Genomic DNA, 19,495 nt, shown 5'->3' on the forward strand with positions numbered 1-19,495 from the left:
CAGTTATTCTTTGTAGAGCTGTGCTGGCACTTCCTTGGTTATGGTTTTATGTCCTCTTGGGCAGCACCCAAGGCAACTGTTATTAGGGCTGATATTAAGCATTTCAGAGCTTACAAAACTGCCGTTCATTTTTGTTTTTGCATACCTGTGTTAACTAGTAACAGCAGAATGCTTCATTATTACACAAATTACTTCACTGGTAAAATCTGACTGATTTCTCAAACAATTTCTGGACAAAATAAAGCTGCTGCATTTTGTAATATTTTATCACAACCTCAAATAAGCAGAATAATTGATTACTAACCTCCTTATGAGGATCCTTATGTGCTTCTAATGTCTTCATTATTGTGAGCTCTGCGTAATTCTTAAACCTCGCTGGCTGATTTCTTAGGATTTCTCTTAGAACTTTCAAGGCCAAAGCTCTAATTGCATGCTAAAGATTTAATATTAAAACAAATGAGTTATGTATCATTGAACAGACAAATGCTTAAGTATTAATTCAACAGTTCATAAAGTTTTTGATAATGGTAAAATACCAATTATTTTCTATCCATATATACAATATGAAATTAATATGGAAATAAATACAGCTAAAAAAATTCATCAGTTGTTCACTCTTCTCAAAATAATTCCAGAGGTGTATCATAAACACGCTGCTAATTGGAACTATCTATGCTAAGCTGCATACAATTTTACTTTTTCAAAGTGCTGCTAAAAATTTTAGCATCACACAAATACATTATCCTTGAAAACAGACATTATTATTATCATCAAATAAGAAGCAGTTATTAGTGCCACTTTGAACCTCAGCAATTTAAATAATATGGTCCTTATAGGGAACATTTACACAGAACTCAGGCTCTTCACTATGAGCACTATTCATTTCAGAAACATACATTTTTGAAAGCTTTCCATACATGATGTTTTGATATTCTAGAGTTTACCAAGGGCTATTAACAGATGAGCTCTGAATCCCAGTTTAATTTAATCAATAACACAGGAATAAAAAAAACTAAGGATACTTGAGAAGACGACCTTTTCACCATGAAGGCATTTAGGGTTCACATGACTCTCTTGCATTTCCACAACTTTTTGCTTTTCAAGATTAGCTGGAATTTGTGCCTTTCCTACAACCCATACAACTTTCAAAGACACTGAAAGCAAACCATGTGCTTTGTTAACATTTTTAACTAGATTAATCTAAGTTTACCTCTTTGTCTCCAAGTGTTTCAAGCAGCAAAAGCAGTATTGTTTTGAAGTGCTCATCCCAAACACCAAAAGACTCTTCTTGAGTTAACTTCATGAGCTCATAGAGGGCAGCCTTTCTTTCCTCAACTCTCTCGTTATGGTTTGATAACTCTTTTAGTAACTCTGCAACTAGATCAGAATGATCCATGGGAGGCTCTATCAAAAAGGAATGTACACAAACAGAACTTTGAAACTTGGAAGTAAATATTAGTGCCTGATGCAGAACTGAAAAGTATCTTCTAGGACAGCTAACTGCTTTCTACCATTTTTTTTTCTGTTTTCCTCCAAGTCCGTTTGCCAGAATTGCAGTTTTATTACTTCATTTTCAATGCAGACAATACTCCTGAACAAGCTTACAATCACAGTAAAACAACGATACCACAGCCAGACATCCAAACAACAAAAAACACCCACAAAAAAAAGAGAATCCAGCAACCTGTAAGCTGGTTTACTGCAGGAGCTTATTATTCCTGTAACACGCAAAGTGGCAAGTTCCCTGTATCCTTTTAAATCTGATTCACAAAGGGCTGCTTTTTGCATATGACCCATCCACTGAAGAAGAGAAATTCATATTTTCACCTTTAGTATTACTGTATTGTTTAGACTTCTGTAAGCCATGACTCCACAGCAATGGCTAGGCTGTTAATGGAAACAGAAAAAAAAAATGCACAAGAGCAGTGCTTGATGTAAAATAGTGGAAATACAAACAAATGGCTGTGAGGCTGTCAGCTTCACAGAGATTCCAGGGAATGCCTGCTATCCCAGTAACAGTCACTACAAGATAGCACTAGATTTCGGTTCTGATTACAGAGAATTCCATGATGACAGAGAAAAGTATCAGTAACAACTCTTATTTGGAAACAGTGGACTGCAAACATGGAGATCTGCAAAGTCAAAAAAAATCCCTGACTCTGGCCTAATCTAAATTAAATATCAAGCTACTGACTTTACTCCATCATCAAGACCAATTTAGCTTTTAAGAAAGAAAAGCATCTAGCTTCTACCTTTGCAATGAGACCTTGGGATAAATTAAAAAACTTTTTTTTTTTCTTCCCCTGGGCACAGGCTGAAAGTTTTCTTTAAAGGGTAAAGAACAGCATTAAAAATCAAGCTTTCCTACAACTGCACCTTTCCCATATACTGAGTATGTATTTCATTAAATATATTCATTATATTATTTTATTTTATGAGTATATATATAATATACATATATTTCTCATATACTGAGAATCTGCAGCCCTTCAACAACCTATATTGTTGTATTCAGTATTCTAACTTATAAATGCTGTACAAAGTATCAGTACAAAGACACAAGTCAAAGCTGAATACCATGTATCAAGCATCTTTAAAAAAAAGAGACTAGACTTATTTTATACAACATTTCTACTTGCATTGTTTTGCATAAATGATCAAGAATACAAACACCCTCTTTAACTGCCTCTATAATAATGCATGCATTAAACATGGACCATTACGTTTGCTTAAGGGACTGGCTGAAATTGCATTCTGCAGTTGCATTATACGAGTTATTAATTAGTACAGATGAACAGAATGGATGACCCATTTTATGGAAGCAAGATCATTACTTTTATTATCAGGACTATTACGCTTGTTCTACCAAATTTTCAGATTTACAACTACAGTAAATCTTAATTTGAGGAATTCATATTGACGTATAATTAGTAAAACAACCTGTATCAGTTTGAATAAAGACTGCATTGTGGAAATAGCACAGCCATGCCCCCAAGACTAAGGGGAGGAAAGAAGCTCTATTAGCTGAGGAAATAGCTGGAATTCCTGAGAATCACAAGGACAAGAAAAGGGGTGCGTTCCTTCACAGTGTGTCTTTTCCATTCCTGAATATGACTTAGCCCTGGTGGTTAATTCCCAAACATTCTCCAGATAAGAAAGGAGAAGTGTCTACTTGCAATTTTTTTTCCCCTGAAAACAAAAACACAAACAAGGAGGAGCAAATGCAAGTGCTTCATTTGAATGAATTAAAATATGTAAGAGATACATATAAAATAATATTATATATATATATAAATATTTGATAAAGAACAGCTCTTCTCAAACCAATCAAATAATATCATTTTGACAGGATATGTAGTGCTGGCATGAAAAAGGAAATGAAAACATGTTCTGAATACAATAAAGTTTTTCCTACTGCTCAAAACACGCCCAAGCAAGTCAACAAGGCAGGGGCAAAGCCTGGATGAAGCACTTGCAAAATGACTGGATTACAAATGGCTTTCTATTATCTCTTTCTATTATCTTGGAGGATACCAGTGATGTCCCTGCTCAGGCCTGTGTAGGGCCTGGTTCTGTTTGATGCTTTTGTTAATGTTTTTCATGGAATATGGAGACTACTTTTAAAATCTACAAATGATTTCACTTTAAAAACAATTAGAACACTCTAGAGAAAGAGAGATGATAATTAACTTGATAAATGAGGAATGGTCTGAAAGAAAAAAAAGATGAAAATTAATAAGGGTAAGTTTAAGGCAAGACAAGTGAATTCGTAAGCCCATATACAAAGTACTAGTTAAAGAAGCAGACATTTGCACAGCACAATCTATGGAAGCAAGATGAAAGAAACAAACTTCTTTGCAAAGGAAAACTGGGTTCCAAACAGAGACTGCATACTGCTTCCTAAGGAAAAGTGACTTGGTCTTGGTTTCCTACTCTTCTGATAAAGTGCACCTTCTTTGGAAAAACAAGTGCTACTGCTCTGAAGATTTACACTGTTCCTATGAAAACTTTTTACTGTAAGAGCAACAAAATGCTCAAACGCCCACTGAGGTACACTCCTACATGGGACATTTTCAAGTATCAGCCAGTCTGCAGAATACATGTTTGTGCCTCAGTGCTGCTGGCTGGACTAAATGAGCAGCCAAGATTCTCCCATCAAACCCCGTGTATCCATGTCTTCTCCCAGTAACAGTTGAGGGGATACATGGGAGTCTGGTAAACAAGACTGCATTATAGGAGGCAGCAATTCCATGGATTTTCTGAAAATTAAAATGCTATGTTCAACAGAAGGGAAATGGTTTGTAGAAGGGTGCAACTCCTACATGAAAATTTCCATGCAGTTTTTTTGCCAAATATATCTTATTCACGACAACTTCTTCAAGCACATCTCAGATGCAATTCTAGAAGTAATCCACAAATAATTGAATGCTACAGAAAACGAAGGGTGCACATCCAAATGAAGGCAAGTACTTTGTTATGATTCATTAAAGAGTATACCTTAATTATATACTGCACTACTATATCCAGTAATGACAAACGACTACTGAATGGGGATGCTTTGCTCCAGCCAAAGCTTTTATGAAACCAGGCCCCGCTGGTAGTGCACAGATTGTTAAAGTACATGAAAGAAAAAAAAAAGTTAAAAAAAAAAAAAAAGTAAAAAAAAGAAAAAGCCCTTGCCACTCTTCTGTTAATTCAACACGTACTCTTATGAAAGGATATCTGAAAATCCTCAAATGGAACTACACCGTAGGTTCTTTATCTCTGTCAGTAATTACCGTATTTTAACCTCAATAGTAAGTGGAGTCTGAGAGAGCAAATACCACAGACTGTATGCACAATTAAGAGCTGTTCACAGAAGGTTTTCTAAGAATTTAAAAATCCAAGCTGACTTTGACATGAGGAAGAAAAATTCAAGATTTTCAGTAGACACTAGCAGTTAGCAGCAAATAAACACAAGGCAAGTTGAAAAATACAGATTTTACACACAAATGAGATGAGACTACCACAGTGACACTGAGAACCAAACCTTGGAAGAAAAAAAACCACCCAGACTATATATATATTGATATATAGATATATATATATATTGCATCAAACTATATTTTGGTATACGCTCATATTCAAAAAAGACAAGATACGCCTCTTCTGAACAACTGCTGCTATACACCAATAGCTCCAAAGAAAATGAATAAAAAGATTGCTGAATAAAATAATAAGTCTGACAACACATTTTGCTGGAAGAACAGAGTGCATGTGACTGTGTGAAAGAAATTTCCCAGAAAAAAAGCCTACGAAACCACAGCCCGAGTTCCTACCTTTAAATGAGCTAAAATAATCCCTTTCTGGGTAAAAGCATTTTTTTTCCCCTTGCAAAAGACTGTTTAGTCAATATAAAATACCAACGTCATGTTTCACATACAAATATTTTACTAACAAAATATTTAATCTTTCACCTAATTCCCAAACTGGTTTAATCCAGTTTTACTTGTTGTAAATGTTTTTCTTTAACTCTCAACCATAGAGTAATGTGGTAAGTAAACTTATATTGACAGTCCTGCTATGGAACATGATACCAGAAGAATATAATATAGTTCAGTAATTACCTTACTTCCTGCTCACCCCCAATGTATATGAACATCAAGCAATCCAACAGTGTCACACAGAAGGATTACTGATAAATAAACTTGTTTGAAATACATTATGTAAAACCTCTCAAGGAAATGGCACTGGTGATACAACTACTGCTAAAGGTAAATTCAGAAACTGAACTAAAAGGTGAAAAATCTCACCATCTCCCTTCTAGCACAGAATGCAATCTGAAGCTTACCATCAGGAAATTGCTCTGCATCATCATCAAACATGGCTTCCTTCAAAGCTGATTTATTAAATGAACTATCAGAATAATTGTATGGGTTATAATCTCGTGAGCGTGGTGAAGAGTGAGGAGGCATTGTGTTGAGTAGTGATGTTTTGTTATCAAGAGCTGTTCGGCCTGTATCACTCACACCACTTCCTGCTCGTAGGTCTACTATTCCAGAAGCACTGCCGATCTGCAGGAAAAGAAATACCACAGATGCATACGTAACACACACTTTTCAAATATCTACTTTACACACTCATGCAAGTAGCAAAAACTTTTAAGATTCAAATGTTTCCTAAGTGTTCCTGAAGAGACACTGAGCTGGCCTTTAGATTAGAAGACTTTGCTACAGTACCCTGAACTTTAAAAAAAAAAAAAGTGTTTGGACAATTCATGTTTAGGCATACACACTTTGGGCAAGTTCAGCAGATTTGAAAGTTGAAGTTCCACAGAAACAGAAGTTTAAAATAGCGTATGCACCACTGAAAAACCTCTGGGTTTTGCATGGAATTAAATAAGCCTTCAAAAAAACAAAAAAAAAAATCAGTGTACAGATCTCTCAAAAATCGAACTCCTTGTTCTGTGAGATAAAATTTTTAAAATTACTAATGTTTAAAACAAATAAATAGCTAATACCACGTAAAATTTACATTTCCAAAATGCATTTCAAATGTTAGGAACTGCTTTATTTAGTTAGTTTTTTAAGATCTGAAGTTAGCAGAGATGTCCCATTGCAGAAATCAGAACTGATAAACTTACTTAAAAAGATGTTTTATCTGTAATATTAAGTCAGGTATTGGCTTGACTTGCCAATACCAAGATGTACCAAGTTTACTCACTGAATCAATATCATCTTTTTTTGAATCCCGTTTCACAGGTTCATTCATATCTTCTTGACTACGGAAACTGAAATTCTGAATGGCTTCAGTGACTCCACGAAGAGAACTGTAAATATCTTCAGAATTCATATTTTCTGTATCATAGTCAAATGCACTGTGGAGAAGGACATACAAATAAAGTCAGATTTATTTTCTGATCCCATATTTTTAAATAACATCAACATGGAAGTACAGACACTCAGGAAACAGTAATAAAATTAAGCACTGCAAGTAGCTAGACAAGGAGAAGGCTGCACTATAGAGCAGCATCCGCCTCAAGTACAACTTCTGATGTTTTACTCTTACACGAGAATTTTACACCATTCTCCCTGTCTTAAGAAAAATTTGATATATAATAAGAGGGACTAATCAGTATTGAATGTACTGAATGACTGCTAAAAAGCCAAGTTACAAAATCCGCTTCACTGACAACACTGCTGCCAACAAAGAAGATAAGAATATTTATGCACTTTTTTTTTTTTTATCTCCCCCACATTAATTCTGGCTGGATGACTTAAGCTATTTTAACATTTGCTGGGGATGAAGGTTTCTCTTCCATCTCTTACTATGCCACTTGCACTCTGAGGTGCACACATGGCACCTGTCAGACCATTCAGGGAGGTGGAGCACTTCACTATTCTGTCATTCTGTGGAGGAAGGGAGATTATTCTCCAGCACCTGTGACTTTGTGCAAAATGCACTCCATCTGTTCACAGCCGGGTTTACTATTTTGGAGAACATGTTTAATGAAGCCTTAGATGGAGAACCACAGCAACACTGGTCAGGATTACCTTGGTGACAAAGTGTTCTGCGATGTATTGGTTGGGGAAGTGAGAGGACTTGACCAGCTTGCTGGGGAGCGCGGAGTAGGCCTTGTCAAAGGACTTCCCATTGAACCCTGGTAGAGGAGAGATGAAAAGAGATACTACAGCAAGACTCTGGCTTTACTTGATTATTGTTTTTATTTGCTAGAACCCAGAAACATTTAAAGAGATGCTATTTAATTTATTGGATTCTCTAACCAATGACAATAATTTCAAAAATGTAACACAGAAATAATTAACATAAACTGTTCTTAACAAATACATTCAAACTTAGTAAGTCACTTTATTTGGAAGCAACATACACTGAACAAGTATTATCATTGGAGGAAAATAAAAGGCATTCCATAAAGAATGATCTCTGCTACAAAGACTTCTATGGAGGACTTGGGTGGCCCCCACTAATTTTCTCACTCTCACACAATTCTACTGAAATGGACTTATGTTCCAAACACCAGTAAACTCAGACAGAATAATACGGAAGGTGTAGATACCTGACCACTGTTGCCTGTATTTCGGAGATGATTATGAAGAAGCTTTGTTGCTCCATCCTGAAATGTTTTTGGTAAAGCACCCAGCAGCATTGTAAACTCGGGAGTATTTAGTTCAAAAAGGGAAATCAGTACTGACTGTGCAGCCTAGAAGAAAATACAGATTAAAATCACTAATTTGAGTTTCTGTAGTAATTTTATCAACAAGAGCTGCTACAATGACAAGCAGTCACAAAAGGTGATATAAGTATTAAACGAGCTTGAATAAAGATGTTTGCAGATATAAACCAATGAACTGCTAAGACAGAAGTTCAGATATTCATAAATTCAAGCACACAACAATGGGCTTACACCTTTCAGAATCATCCTAACAAGCAGTCTTTCAGACAGATGATCCTCAGCCCCCCTCCCCAGAACTCTGTTTACTAAAAAGAGTGAAGGAAGTATCAAAATGGCTTCTACAGGGTTTGGCAAGTTGAACAAATTTTAAAAAGGAGAAAGTGAGCACATCAAATAGGAACAAGTTTGTAATTCCTTCTCCTGAATTCCACAAGTGGTAATACATGTGATACCAACAGACTAGCTTCCAAGTGTCATGATGATGCAGGTCGCTCCAAAAGCAATGGCTCCTATTTATTTCCGTGGAAATTTCAACTAATACAAAGAGCACAATAACACTATTTAATAGAACAAATTCTCAGCTACAGAACACTGTTTTTCAACACAGACACCACCAGTAGCTATGCATTTTCATCAGTGGTGAACAAGAGCCCACATGCCACACTCAAAAAAAACCCAAACCAGTGGAGGTGACCAACTGTTTCACAGCTGCTATGACAACATTGTTGCCAGAAAAATGTTGTCCATGCAGTCCATTTTTCATCATCCCAGACACATGGAAGTCAGAAGGCACCAAATCCAGAGTATCCTGTGTGTATGGCAGGACAGTCCAGCCAAGATTAGCAATGTGCTCCACGGTCTTCAAACTGGTATGAAGCCTGGTGTTATTGTGTTGCAAGAGAAAGATTGTTTTCTCTGGACTGACTCTGGAAGTTCAAGCCTTCAGTTTACTCAGTGTCAAGATGTAGCAGTCAGAGCTGATGGTTTGCCTGGGTTCCAGGAAATCCAGAGGGATCGCCCCTTTCCTATCCCAAAAGATTGTGTATATCTTTTTACCCACTGAGGGTTGTGTCTTGAACTTTTTATTTTATAGGAAATTCACGTCACCACGCCACAGACTGCCATTTTGACTCTGGATTGTAGTGGTGACACCATGTCTCTTCACCGTTCATGGAGTGATCCAGGAAATTTTCACTTTCAGCTCTGCATTGGTTCAGCAGGTCCCAACAAAATTGTATACCGTGTTCCTTCTGTTCCTGTGTGAACATCTGTGAGACCCAGCTGGCTCAAATGCCGTGATATTTCAACGCACTCACTGTCATTTCCAACACATTGGAGCCAATACTTAGCTCCATACACAGATACCTGGTTGTAATCTGCCATTTCACACAGATGAACTGATCAAGATGTTCTTCATTTTGTGGTATGACAGCTGTGTGTGGCCATCCAGAACATGATTTGTCTTTCACACTGCTGTCACCACTGCGGAAACACAGCACCCACTGCCTCACTTTGCCCACAACCACTGGTTGGTCTCCAGAAATGTTCAGCAAGTGTTGATGAATGTCAATGGGTGCATTTTTTTTTCCGCATGCAAGAATTTAATTCCACACCTTTGCTTCAGATGTACTTCCATATCAGACACCATTTGTTCAGACTGCCCCTCTGCTGCCATCTGTTGCACAGCAACAAAATGTAACGGGATATTGGTGGGAAGGTTCAACCTCCACTTCCATACCACCAACATCCTCCCTCTAACACGGTGGGCCAACATAATAAAACAGGAGACATTATCTTCAGAGCTACCTTCTTGTTATGTTGGCTACACATTTGAAAGACAGAAACTTAAATACTGGAGTTTGTGGTGTACTGGATTACATCTTCCACACCCCCAGTTTTAGCATTTCATATTTAATACCACCCTCATCCTAGAGCATGTTTTTATACATGTATTTTATTTATTTACCTCAGCCAAGAAAATCACAGCTGCTTGCTGACAAAGCACTACAGGATGATACAGAATGATGGGATACCAGTTGAGTTCCCTCTGCTAAACAAATGTTGACTGCATGACTTAGTTTGATGAATATTCACTGGACAGGCTAACAAAACTGTCAACACTGCAACTAACTTATCACATGCAATGAAAGTCTAGTGATTATTAAGTTTTAAACACATTCTTCATAGTATGAAACTCTGATTCTGAGATTAACCAACTTGATCTAGTTTCAATAGAAGTGACTCACCGTCAAGGTCTGCCACGCACTGGAGAGAACCAGTGCCTCATGCTAGCCAGAATGACAGGCAGCTTGGTTCAGCACCAAAATACTTCAAGCAAGTAGTTTAGAAAATTCTTTTAGACATTTATTTCCCTCCTTTTGCTTCGAGAGCAATGAACTGTAGCACTTTTTAATTAGAAGTGGAAAGCCAAGCTAGGAGCACACATACCAGCACACATCTTAGTATTAAATTTAATGATGAAAATACTAGCATGTTAGAATGCCACAAACTGTCTTTGCACGCTCGTGATCAGCTGTTTTCTTGAACTTCTATTCCTGACTCCCTGAACAGTCTTCCCTTCAAGTGAACAGCCTGAATGCCCTCTACGACCTGTCTTCAGTGCTCCATTTTTCCCTCACTATTTCTTTTAGTCAGTCTTTTAACATAAATTGATACATACTAAACCAGAACAAATCCTGCAACTGAACAAAGGTTTAGAAAGTACCACTTCCATTTTTCTGTCCTGTTATCCACACCTTCACTACCTAACACCATGTCTATTTAAGCTGCCAACAGAATAACAAAATTGACAGTCCACAGTCATATCAGGAAAGAAAATGATACCATCAGGTTTGCCCAGAAGCTTGACCTGAAGTATCAAAATGGAAATCGATTCACAGAAGGGTTTCATTAAGGAACCATCTATTTTCCTTCTTCCTTATTAAAAAAAAAAAAGAGAGAGAGAGAGAGAGAGAGAGAGAAAGAAAGAAAAAGGAAAAAAAAAAAGAATGAAGGCATTTTAGAGTATTTGGCTTTTTTTTTCCCCTTCAAGTATAAGCTTGCTCTCTTGAGATTTTCATGCTCAGTCACTCAGATCACATATTAAAAGGAGTATGAGAAGTATGTTTTGTATTGTTCTGAGAAGAACTCTGAGATTAACTCTGAGATTCTAATTCTTCTCAGAAGAGTTTTAATTGTAGAGGAACTTAGAATTTTACACTCCAGAAAGAAGTCCCATGCCACTAAACTACAGTAATTGTGCCCATCTTAACACTAATTTAAAAAAAAAGGATTTTTAATCTACTTGAAATGTTTTTACAGAAAAGTATAATGTGCACAGAAATATAGCTGGTAAAAAAAAAAGCCTTAATTTAAAGAAAGCATAAAAAATCTTAAGGTTACTATCATCTTTAAAAAGAAGTTAAAAAAGATGAAAATATCTGTGGTAGCATCTTCAAGTCTGTTAACAGAAAGAAACATTATTAAGGATCAGAATAACCTTTTTTTTTTTTTTTTTGGACTATTTTTGACTATGTATTGGTAAAATCTTATTTCAAGACATTGAAGGCTTTTGGGAGTTAGTAACCCCTAACAAGTCTGTTATGGAAAGAAACTGAGAAAGCTTCATGTAATTAAAGTGTTCCAGATGATAAAACTCAAAGCCAATTCTTTCCATGATTCAGTTACTTATTGACATCAAAATGGTTATTAGAGATAGGAACCATCAGATAAGACAGCTCGCCACGTGTCTCAGTACTAAAACTTTACTGATTTAGAAGATAGTGCTGCTTCAATTCCCTTTCTGTTTTATGGCCTTATGCATGTCACTACAAGATGGTAACTAGGCAAGAAAAGTCCATAGGATATAATCTGTTACCACCTTCTCATACTGAAAGTTGTATTAGAAGTGGAAGTCAAAAATGTTATCTCCATTATAAATTTTCCTATGATGAATTATTATAAACATTCAAGATATCATGAAGTGGTAAAAGCTATTTTTATTGTTCTTTTGCATTACGCATTGTGAGACAGCTCTCCACCTTTTTCTATCCATTCACTCCCAGAAAGCATCCCTCCTGAAGGGAGAAAGTTTTGATATTGATTCCAGAAACAATGAAGTTACTTAAGCTGAATTGAATCTAGCTAAGGAAACCTAAACAAATAAATTGTTTTGACTTTGACTGTAGAAATGAACAGGGAAAAATGAACAGAAGAATTTGCTGTCTACGTCAAACATGCTTCTGCTTAATGAGCAATAAACAAAATACTTTCATTTAACATTCAAGAAGTGTTAACATACTGATAAAGGCAGCTAAGACAGGATGGATGCTGACAGTGAGAACAACAAAAAATAAATCTATTCCATCTATATGCAAAGAAAATTAAAAATTGCTCTCTAATTTCAAGAATTATCTAGAACCCTTTTCTGAAGGCATCAGCACAATTCCCATGGTTATTTTTTATCCTTGTTATATTTGTTATATTTAATTAATATTTGCCCATAAATATTAATTTTGCTTCACAAGAGTTATGTGGACAGGGGATTTTTGCACTGGAACTGCAGCATTACAAGAACAATTCTTTTATACTACCTCATTTGAAAACATCAAAGGCTCAACACAAGAATAAATCCAACCAAGGTTGAAGTGAGCTCACTAAAATAGTCACCATTCCTTCTGTGAAAGTGCTATTACTGTTATAGATGGCTTTGGAAGTAATATTGAAACTGTACAGAAAATATCTACTGAAAATATCTTGGTACCAGAGAGTGCTTGAAACAAAAGTTAATCCCTGTTCTATGAAATATGATCTCCACGTATTAACAGATGTGAAATACAGCCTTAATGTGGAGTTTCAAGATTTTAAATTTTTTTACTGAAATGTTCTCAAACATGCAATTTCTGGCACAGTTTTACTGTGGCAATTTTGATATTTTAGACACAATTCTTACTAGTATTTATTGAGAAGGACATAAAAGCATCTTTTCTCCATGAAAGAATTTTTTTTTTTTGTAAAAAAATAAACTTCTTTCTGTTTAGGCATGAATTATCAATAGCTTTTTTAATCTGCCCAAGACACTTGGAACATACTGTAAGTGCACATTAACAAACGTACCTTCCTAACATCTGAGCTTTTAGGTTCTGTGGTCCAGGTGATGATTCGAGACACTGCTAACCTAGTTTCACTTGAATTTACAAAATCTCCTGGATCCATCTGCTGTGCGAGAGTCTCTATATATTTAAGAATTGCAACTTTTACCTGTAAAGAGAAATAGAGTTAGGTGGACAATAAAAACTGTGCTACAAGAACAAGAGTGCTTACAGATTACAGTGCACATTCTCTAAAATATTTATTTTTTTAATAAACCAAAATGTCTTTTCAGCATTGGTATAAAACTTCAAACAGCAAATTAGTTTGCAGAGAGGTATATTATTTCAAGAAGGAAGTTCTACAGAAATTCTATTAATAGAAATTTCAGATTTCACTGGTAGCAGCTAAAAGATAAAGGGTCATTTAACAAACAAAAGAAAACAAAAGTACTCAAAACATTTGCGCATATTCAAAACTACTGAGAACTTCTTTCAAATGCTAAAACAAAAAACAGACATAATCTGATAAACCAATAATCAGATTAAGTTAGAATATGATGTAGTTAATACTCAGCACCCTTTTATGAAAACTAGTGCTCAGCAGTCAGTGTCGCTGGGGATAAGCTGTATGAATTTTCTGACTAAAAATTAGAAGGCATGGAATGAAATTTCTACAAAAGACTTAGACACATAAACATTTTTCCTTTGAAGATATTAAGAAGATAGACATGAGTTTACCAGCAGGACAGAAAAGGTGTTCTAGGCTTTCAACTGCTCAGGCATCTTTTTCTGAATTTACTGACTCCCCTAATGCAGAATTACAGTTTTAAATATCCCGACAGCAACTTCTGTTTAGTTTCTTCAAAACTGCATCACTGCACAGCTTTAGTAGAAGGGCTGTTATGCCTGTAACTCCCTTAAACATTCTCTCCTCAGTTCCTGCTGCTCCAGAGATAACTGTCACTCAACCCATCAAAAAGAAAAGTGGTTGACATTCATTTACGCAATCTTTTAAACTTAAGTACTTCTGGCTCAGTGGAAATAAAAGCCGCTATCAGGAAGGAGAAACAAATGCCCCTCATAAGCAGAAAGAAAGCTCTAGGTGTATTTTCAATTATATATGGCTTGCAGCGTTCTGAATAAAGCTATTTAGCAACTTCAATTGGTCATCAAAATCTCCACGCTGTTGAAATTTTATACAACACTAAATGACATACACATTCCTGGCAATTGATACACTCACATTACTAATGAATACTTCATTTTCACAGCAGCTGTTAAAGTTGGACTTTTAAAAGGTTACACAACAAGCAACAGCTAGAGGTTTTCATCTTTGGCAGATCAATACCAGCATACTCGGTATGAAAACACTACTGGCAAGATTCTTTCAAAGGGAGGGAAAACACAAAAATCCCTATGAGACACAAATATTACTGATATAAAACACCCTGAAGTAAACTCTGAAAGAGCAGCAAATCTATTTATGATGCATTTTTGTCACTACTACAAACAAGTGAGAGTATAGCTGAGATCAGAAACAAAAGGTCTAACATAGTACTCTTTTAACGATCCATTTTATCTCTACAAGACCTGACAGAAACGATTTTTAACTGCAATTAAAGCAGTTGCAGGAATTCTTAAAATTACTATTTGCTATTAATCTCAAACCACTGTCTCTGAAGCTGTTTAATAATACTGCCATGATCTTATTTGGACTCTGTAGGCTGTATTTATTGCATCTTGCTGGACTATGAGCTCTGAGACAGCAAATATTTTTCCTATACAGTATAAAACACAGACATACACCTTAAGAATAGCACAGTTGCAGTAAGCAAGCTGAAATATAAAGCAAGCTCCAAGCAGCACCATTATTCACAAAAGCTAGATAAACGAAACCAAAGCATTTCCATCAACATCTTTCACAGATAAATTTTGGCACCAAAATATTCTGTGCAACTCATCTCCAAAGATTCAGGAAATACTGCAAGGATGCTACACAGTCAGCGTCAAAAGGCAAACTGTTTTCTTGCCCTGAGAAACAATTTACTGAGTCTCATTTTCTCCATAAAGATAAGTCACAGAAATATTCCACCTAATAGGAAAAAGAAAAAAGTGGAGAGGAATGTAGAGAATACTTTACTTAAAATAGACAAGTTTCCATCTCTTACAGTGCTCTCCTAGGACGCAAGAGACTCAACTCTGCCTTACTCAGATCAAATGCAATCCCAGCGTTTTTCAGAACGCCACATCCCTGGTGTCTGTCCTAATACCTGCATTACTCGATACGGCCTCTATTTTGATTTAACCACATGACTACAGTAACCATAACGATTGACTTTTAAAGGGCTCTCTTATCTCTGTGAATGTGCTGTGTTTTTGCCTTTTTATTTTTTTAATCCAAAAGATTTAATGTGAATTTAGAGGGGAAAAAAATCAACTGTAGCAAAAAACCTTTCATTTCAAGACATCCATATTTCCGAAGGAAAGAATGGTTCAGAAATTTCTAATGAGCTTTGGCCAGAATGCTTATAACAGTTCCTCCCTGCGTGTGAGCCATCCCGTATTCAAGCTGAGAAAAATGAAAGTGATGCTTTGAAGTATTTTTCAGGACAACACTTATCCATAAGAAAACATATGTTCTGCACCTGCAAAAATAAGCTTAATACGTTATATCCTATTACATGTGACTACTATGCCCACGCATAAATTTGATCAAAACAGATACATGCATCTGATACCTGTAAACTGTATTTCAGCAGTTCACCACAGCTACATGTTTATTTAATGCAAATGAGTAAGACAGGACGCAACGCACCGTGCTGCATCCTCCACGCATTATGTCAGTAGAGTAACATCATCTCTCTGTTTGGTCAGCTATCCTAATCCACCTCTTGCAGTCACCCTAAAAGCTTGAATTTATTTTCCAAGGCTTAGGTGTGTGTAAATGTTAAACGATGACAACGACAGTTTAAACCAAAGGATCACTACTGGTAGCACTTCCACATGAAAACAAGAAGGAAGCATCATCTGCAGGAAGGAATCCTTCAATGGAAGCAGATTTCTGATTTTATCACATCCTGAACCAAAACTCTCTCTTTTTCAGAGTAAAAACAAAAACTGAAGATCTCAAGAAATGGCGTAGTCCCTTAGCATTTTCAGTTAATCTCAGATATCTGGGTGCAGTGAGGACCGAATTTCAGCAAAATATTCAATTAAACAAATAATTTTGCAATTTAAGCTCAGTAACTTTATTGCTTTGATCTGAAGTTGTAATTAGCTACCAAAGAAGGAAGATGGGGGACAGGTACCATTTTTTTTCCGAAAAAGCTCACCTTCTCTTTAAGTTTGATAATTAGCTGTCTCAAAAAAACCAGCTCAATCACCAAATTCACCTTTCTGGTGAGGAAAACCAAGTGAAACAAAACCAAGTCCAATCTGTTCCAAGGATTTATTTAAACAACAAACTGATTTTTACTACCTCATTTGCTGTCTTCAATAAATGACAGCAGTCCCTTTTTAACACAGCTCTACGAAGCAACAGTGGTCAACGTATCAACTGTCCTCAAAAGCTTAAAAATGTAAGTTTTACTGTATTGTAGACAAAAAAAAGGCATATTCATGTGACTTTAGGTTCAACACGATTTGGAAAAAAACATACTCTTGTGCAGTATCAAATGGCATAATAATATTTCGTGCAGGATAGAGCAGGAAATGCCAGCTATATGCTTGTTATTTCCCCATTTATCTCACTAGTAAATCTTCTTCAGATTTGATGCATTTATCCTAAAATAATTTGTAAATCTAAATGTACTACAGGATTCAGGTGTCATCCCTCTCCGCCCCTCCAATTTTCAAGTCTATGGGTAGAGATTTTTAATATGTAAAAATGTGTGTACATATAAAGCTACACACGGTTTTCAGAAAAGTAAGGGTACTGTGAAGGGAGCTTGTTTTTAATGCAACAATATTAAAATATTTTAAATGAATTCAAGACCTAACAGGCTAATCACAGGAAAACTTATATATGAACTAGGAAAACAGTATTGGGAAATCACAAACATAAAATTAGAAGACTTGATAGAGTGAGTTTGCATAACGAGCTTGATGTTAGGCGGCCACATTTTTGTTGCTCATTTTTACTGTACCGTGGTTTTATTAGATCTCACTTGCAGCAAACATTTTCATAGTAGTGTAATGTTTAAAATTGAACATCTGCATGCTTAAATTCTCTCGCAAAGGTTAGTAGCAGCATACGAATGCATTCAAATAAGAAGTGTTGGAAACACTGTAAGAGTTTGACATAGGGTTAAGAATAAAGACAATAATTCAGACAAAAACCTTTGAGCTCCAAAAAGAGCGAAGCTGGTCCTGTAGTGCTGGCTTGACTGTCTGAAAGTTTACAAAAACAAAATCCACTAATTGAATTTTTTTTTTTTGTAAAACAAAAGAAAACAAAAATAACAATCCAAAGGTAAGTAAGACAATCAAATGTCTATGAATTATGATTCTGTTTACCATGTAAGTCTGAAAATTCTTACCTTCAAACTAGGTGTTTGGGTCTGGTCAACAGTAAATCTCATTAAAATACTGAACTGAAGATCATTTGGAAATGATTCCCTGTAAAATAAATCAAATCAAATGTTATTAGCTACACAAAATGTTATGTCAATACCCGTTGGGAGGCAAAACATTAGCCTTACTGTTTCTAAAAGTAAAAACGTCTACCAATTTTGTTGACATTCTGACTTTCAGAAACATTCACCTAGCACATAAGGTACAAAATTTAAGGAGTTACTGTTCTGAAGTAGTTAAAACTAGAATACATATAATGCAACCAGTAACGAATCATACTGTAGTATTCTGATGCATGCAATTCTAAAAATCCCACAATTATTATGCACTTCAACTGTTAAAAGCATACACAACATTCCTCCTACATGTTTCTCTGAACCATCCTGTCCATTCTACCCGCCTCTGCTCTTCACCATTCCACACCAGTATAACCCTCTAGGCCTCTGTTGCAGCTAAAAATGTTTAGCCTGTCCCACTCTTCAGAGAATGGAGAATGAGAAGAAGATCCCAGAGCTTTTTCAATTCTACTTTAAAACCTAGCTTTCATTTGGGAATAAAGCTGGCAGGCTGATCCCCCCCAAAATCACGTAAAATTGTATGGGGAGAGTGGAGGAAGGATATGGCAATAATGGATTTGCTTTCGAACTCCTTAAGAGCCTGGCGACATTCTAAGAGTCAATACTGTGACAATATTTTGATATCAAAATGAAAAAAAAAATAACAAAACAATAATATACATGGCTCAAATTCACCTTTTGAAACTGGACAAGAAGAATCATATTAATTGTTCAGCAGTAAGGAATCAAAACTTTTCAAACATTTAGAAAACCAGAACACTTAAGCAGTAAGGTTGTTCACGATCCGTTGTTAGGTCTGTATTTTTCCAAGAATCTTATTGCATGTATTTGCACGTACATACAGACAAAACTTTACCTTGGAAACAGCATGAGGCGACAGTCTATTATGTTGTTGTTTTTTTGTGTGTGTGCTTGTTTTCCCAGAACTCATTACCTTGTGACATCAAGTGCCTTCTGAACTTTTGCTTGTACAGACCCAAGCAAATCAGCGCCCATTTTCTTCAATAGCTGGGTCAGCAGTACAAATAGCCAGTCCTGCAGATCTTCTTTATGGACCTGGATGAAGTCCACCAGTGTCTCCAAAAACATACTGAACACCTAAAAGGTATAAGAAGAAGGAAAGAGGGTAGGATGGGGAAAAAGAGGAAATGACACTGACATATGCTGAACTTACAAACAAAGAAGCGGCAGTAAGGGATTCAGAGGCAGAGATAGGCAGTGTTTTGCAGCCAAGCAGGAAAAAAATAAAAAGAACCTGTCTTGCTTTTTCATTGGATTTTGATACAAGAGTACAGTGGAAGCATTAGCCGACTTCTGTAGAAGTTTGAAAACTAGGTATTCCATGCAGTATTGTCAAGAAAAGAAATGCTTACTGTGATGGCTGGCGCAATCTCATTTTTTTTTAAAGTAAAACTTTTTTTTTTTCCATTTCAAGCTTTATCATAAAGTGGATTATACACACTCCTCAATGACTACAAAAATACCTTCTCTTTAAGGCAAAAAAAGCTGCTACAGTGCTTTAGCAGAATCTTCATTGCAAATATCTGCACTACTAAGTACTGCAAGACCATGAAAGCTGGCCA

General features: G+C 36.0%; 1 protein-coding gene across 14 annotated transcripts in view; it reads right to left on the reverse strand.

Moving 5' to 3' along the window:
• Positions 1 to 19,495, reverse strand: part of CLASP2 (cytoplasmic linker associated protein 2) — a 142,163-nt gene that overhangs the window by 7,418 nt on the left and 115,250 nt on the right. For 8 of the 14 annotated variants that reach the window (XM_021386636.1, XM_021386633.1, XM_021386630.1 and 5 more), the window contains 10 exons: positions 18,847 to 19,010; positions 17,802 to 17,880; positions 17,602 to 17,652; positions 13,289 to 13,432; positions 8,057 to 8,200; positions 7,533 to 7,639; positions 6,703 to 6,856; positions 5,831 to 6,053; positions 1,211 to 1,404; positions 305 to 433 (listed from right to left, as the gene is read on the reverse strand). In XM_021386636.1, coding sequence (XP_021242311.1) covers positions 305 to 433; positions 1,211 to 1,404; positions 5,831 to 6,053; positions 6,703 to 6,856; positions 7,533 to 7,639; positions 8,057 to 8,200; positions 13,289 to 13,432; positions 17,602 to 17,652; positions 17,802 to 17,880; positions 18,847 to 19,010 — 1,389 coding nt within the window. The remainder of the gene's footprint in view (positions 1 to 304; positions 434 to 1,210; positions 1,405 to 5,830; positions 6,054 to 6,702; positions 6,857 to 7,532; positions 7,640 to 8,056; positions 8,201 to 13,288; positions 13,433 to 17,601; positions 17,653 to 17,801; positions 17,881 to 18,846; positions 19,011 to 19,495) is intronic. The other 6 variants (XM_021386640.1, XM_021386639.1, XM_021386638.1 and 3 more) reach the window with 2 other exon arrangements.

Source organism: Numida meleagris, chromosome 2 (assembly GCF_002078875.1).
Source record: "Numida meleagris isolate 19003 breed g44 Domestic line chromosome 2, NumMel1.0, whole genome shotgun sequence".
Classification (NCBI taxonomy): Eukaryota; Metazoa; Chordata; class Aves; order Galliformes; family Numididae; genus Numida; species Numida meleagris.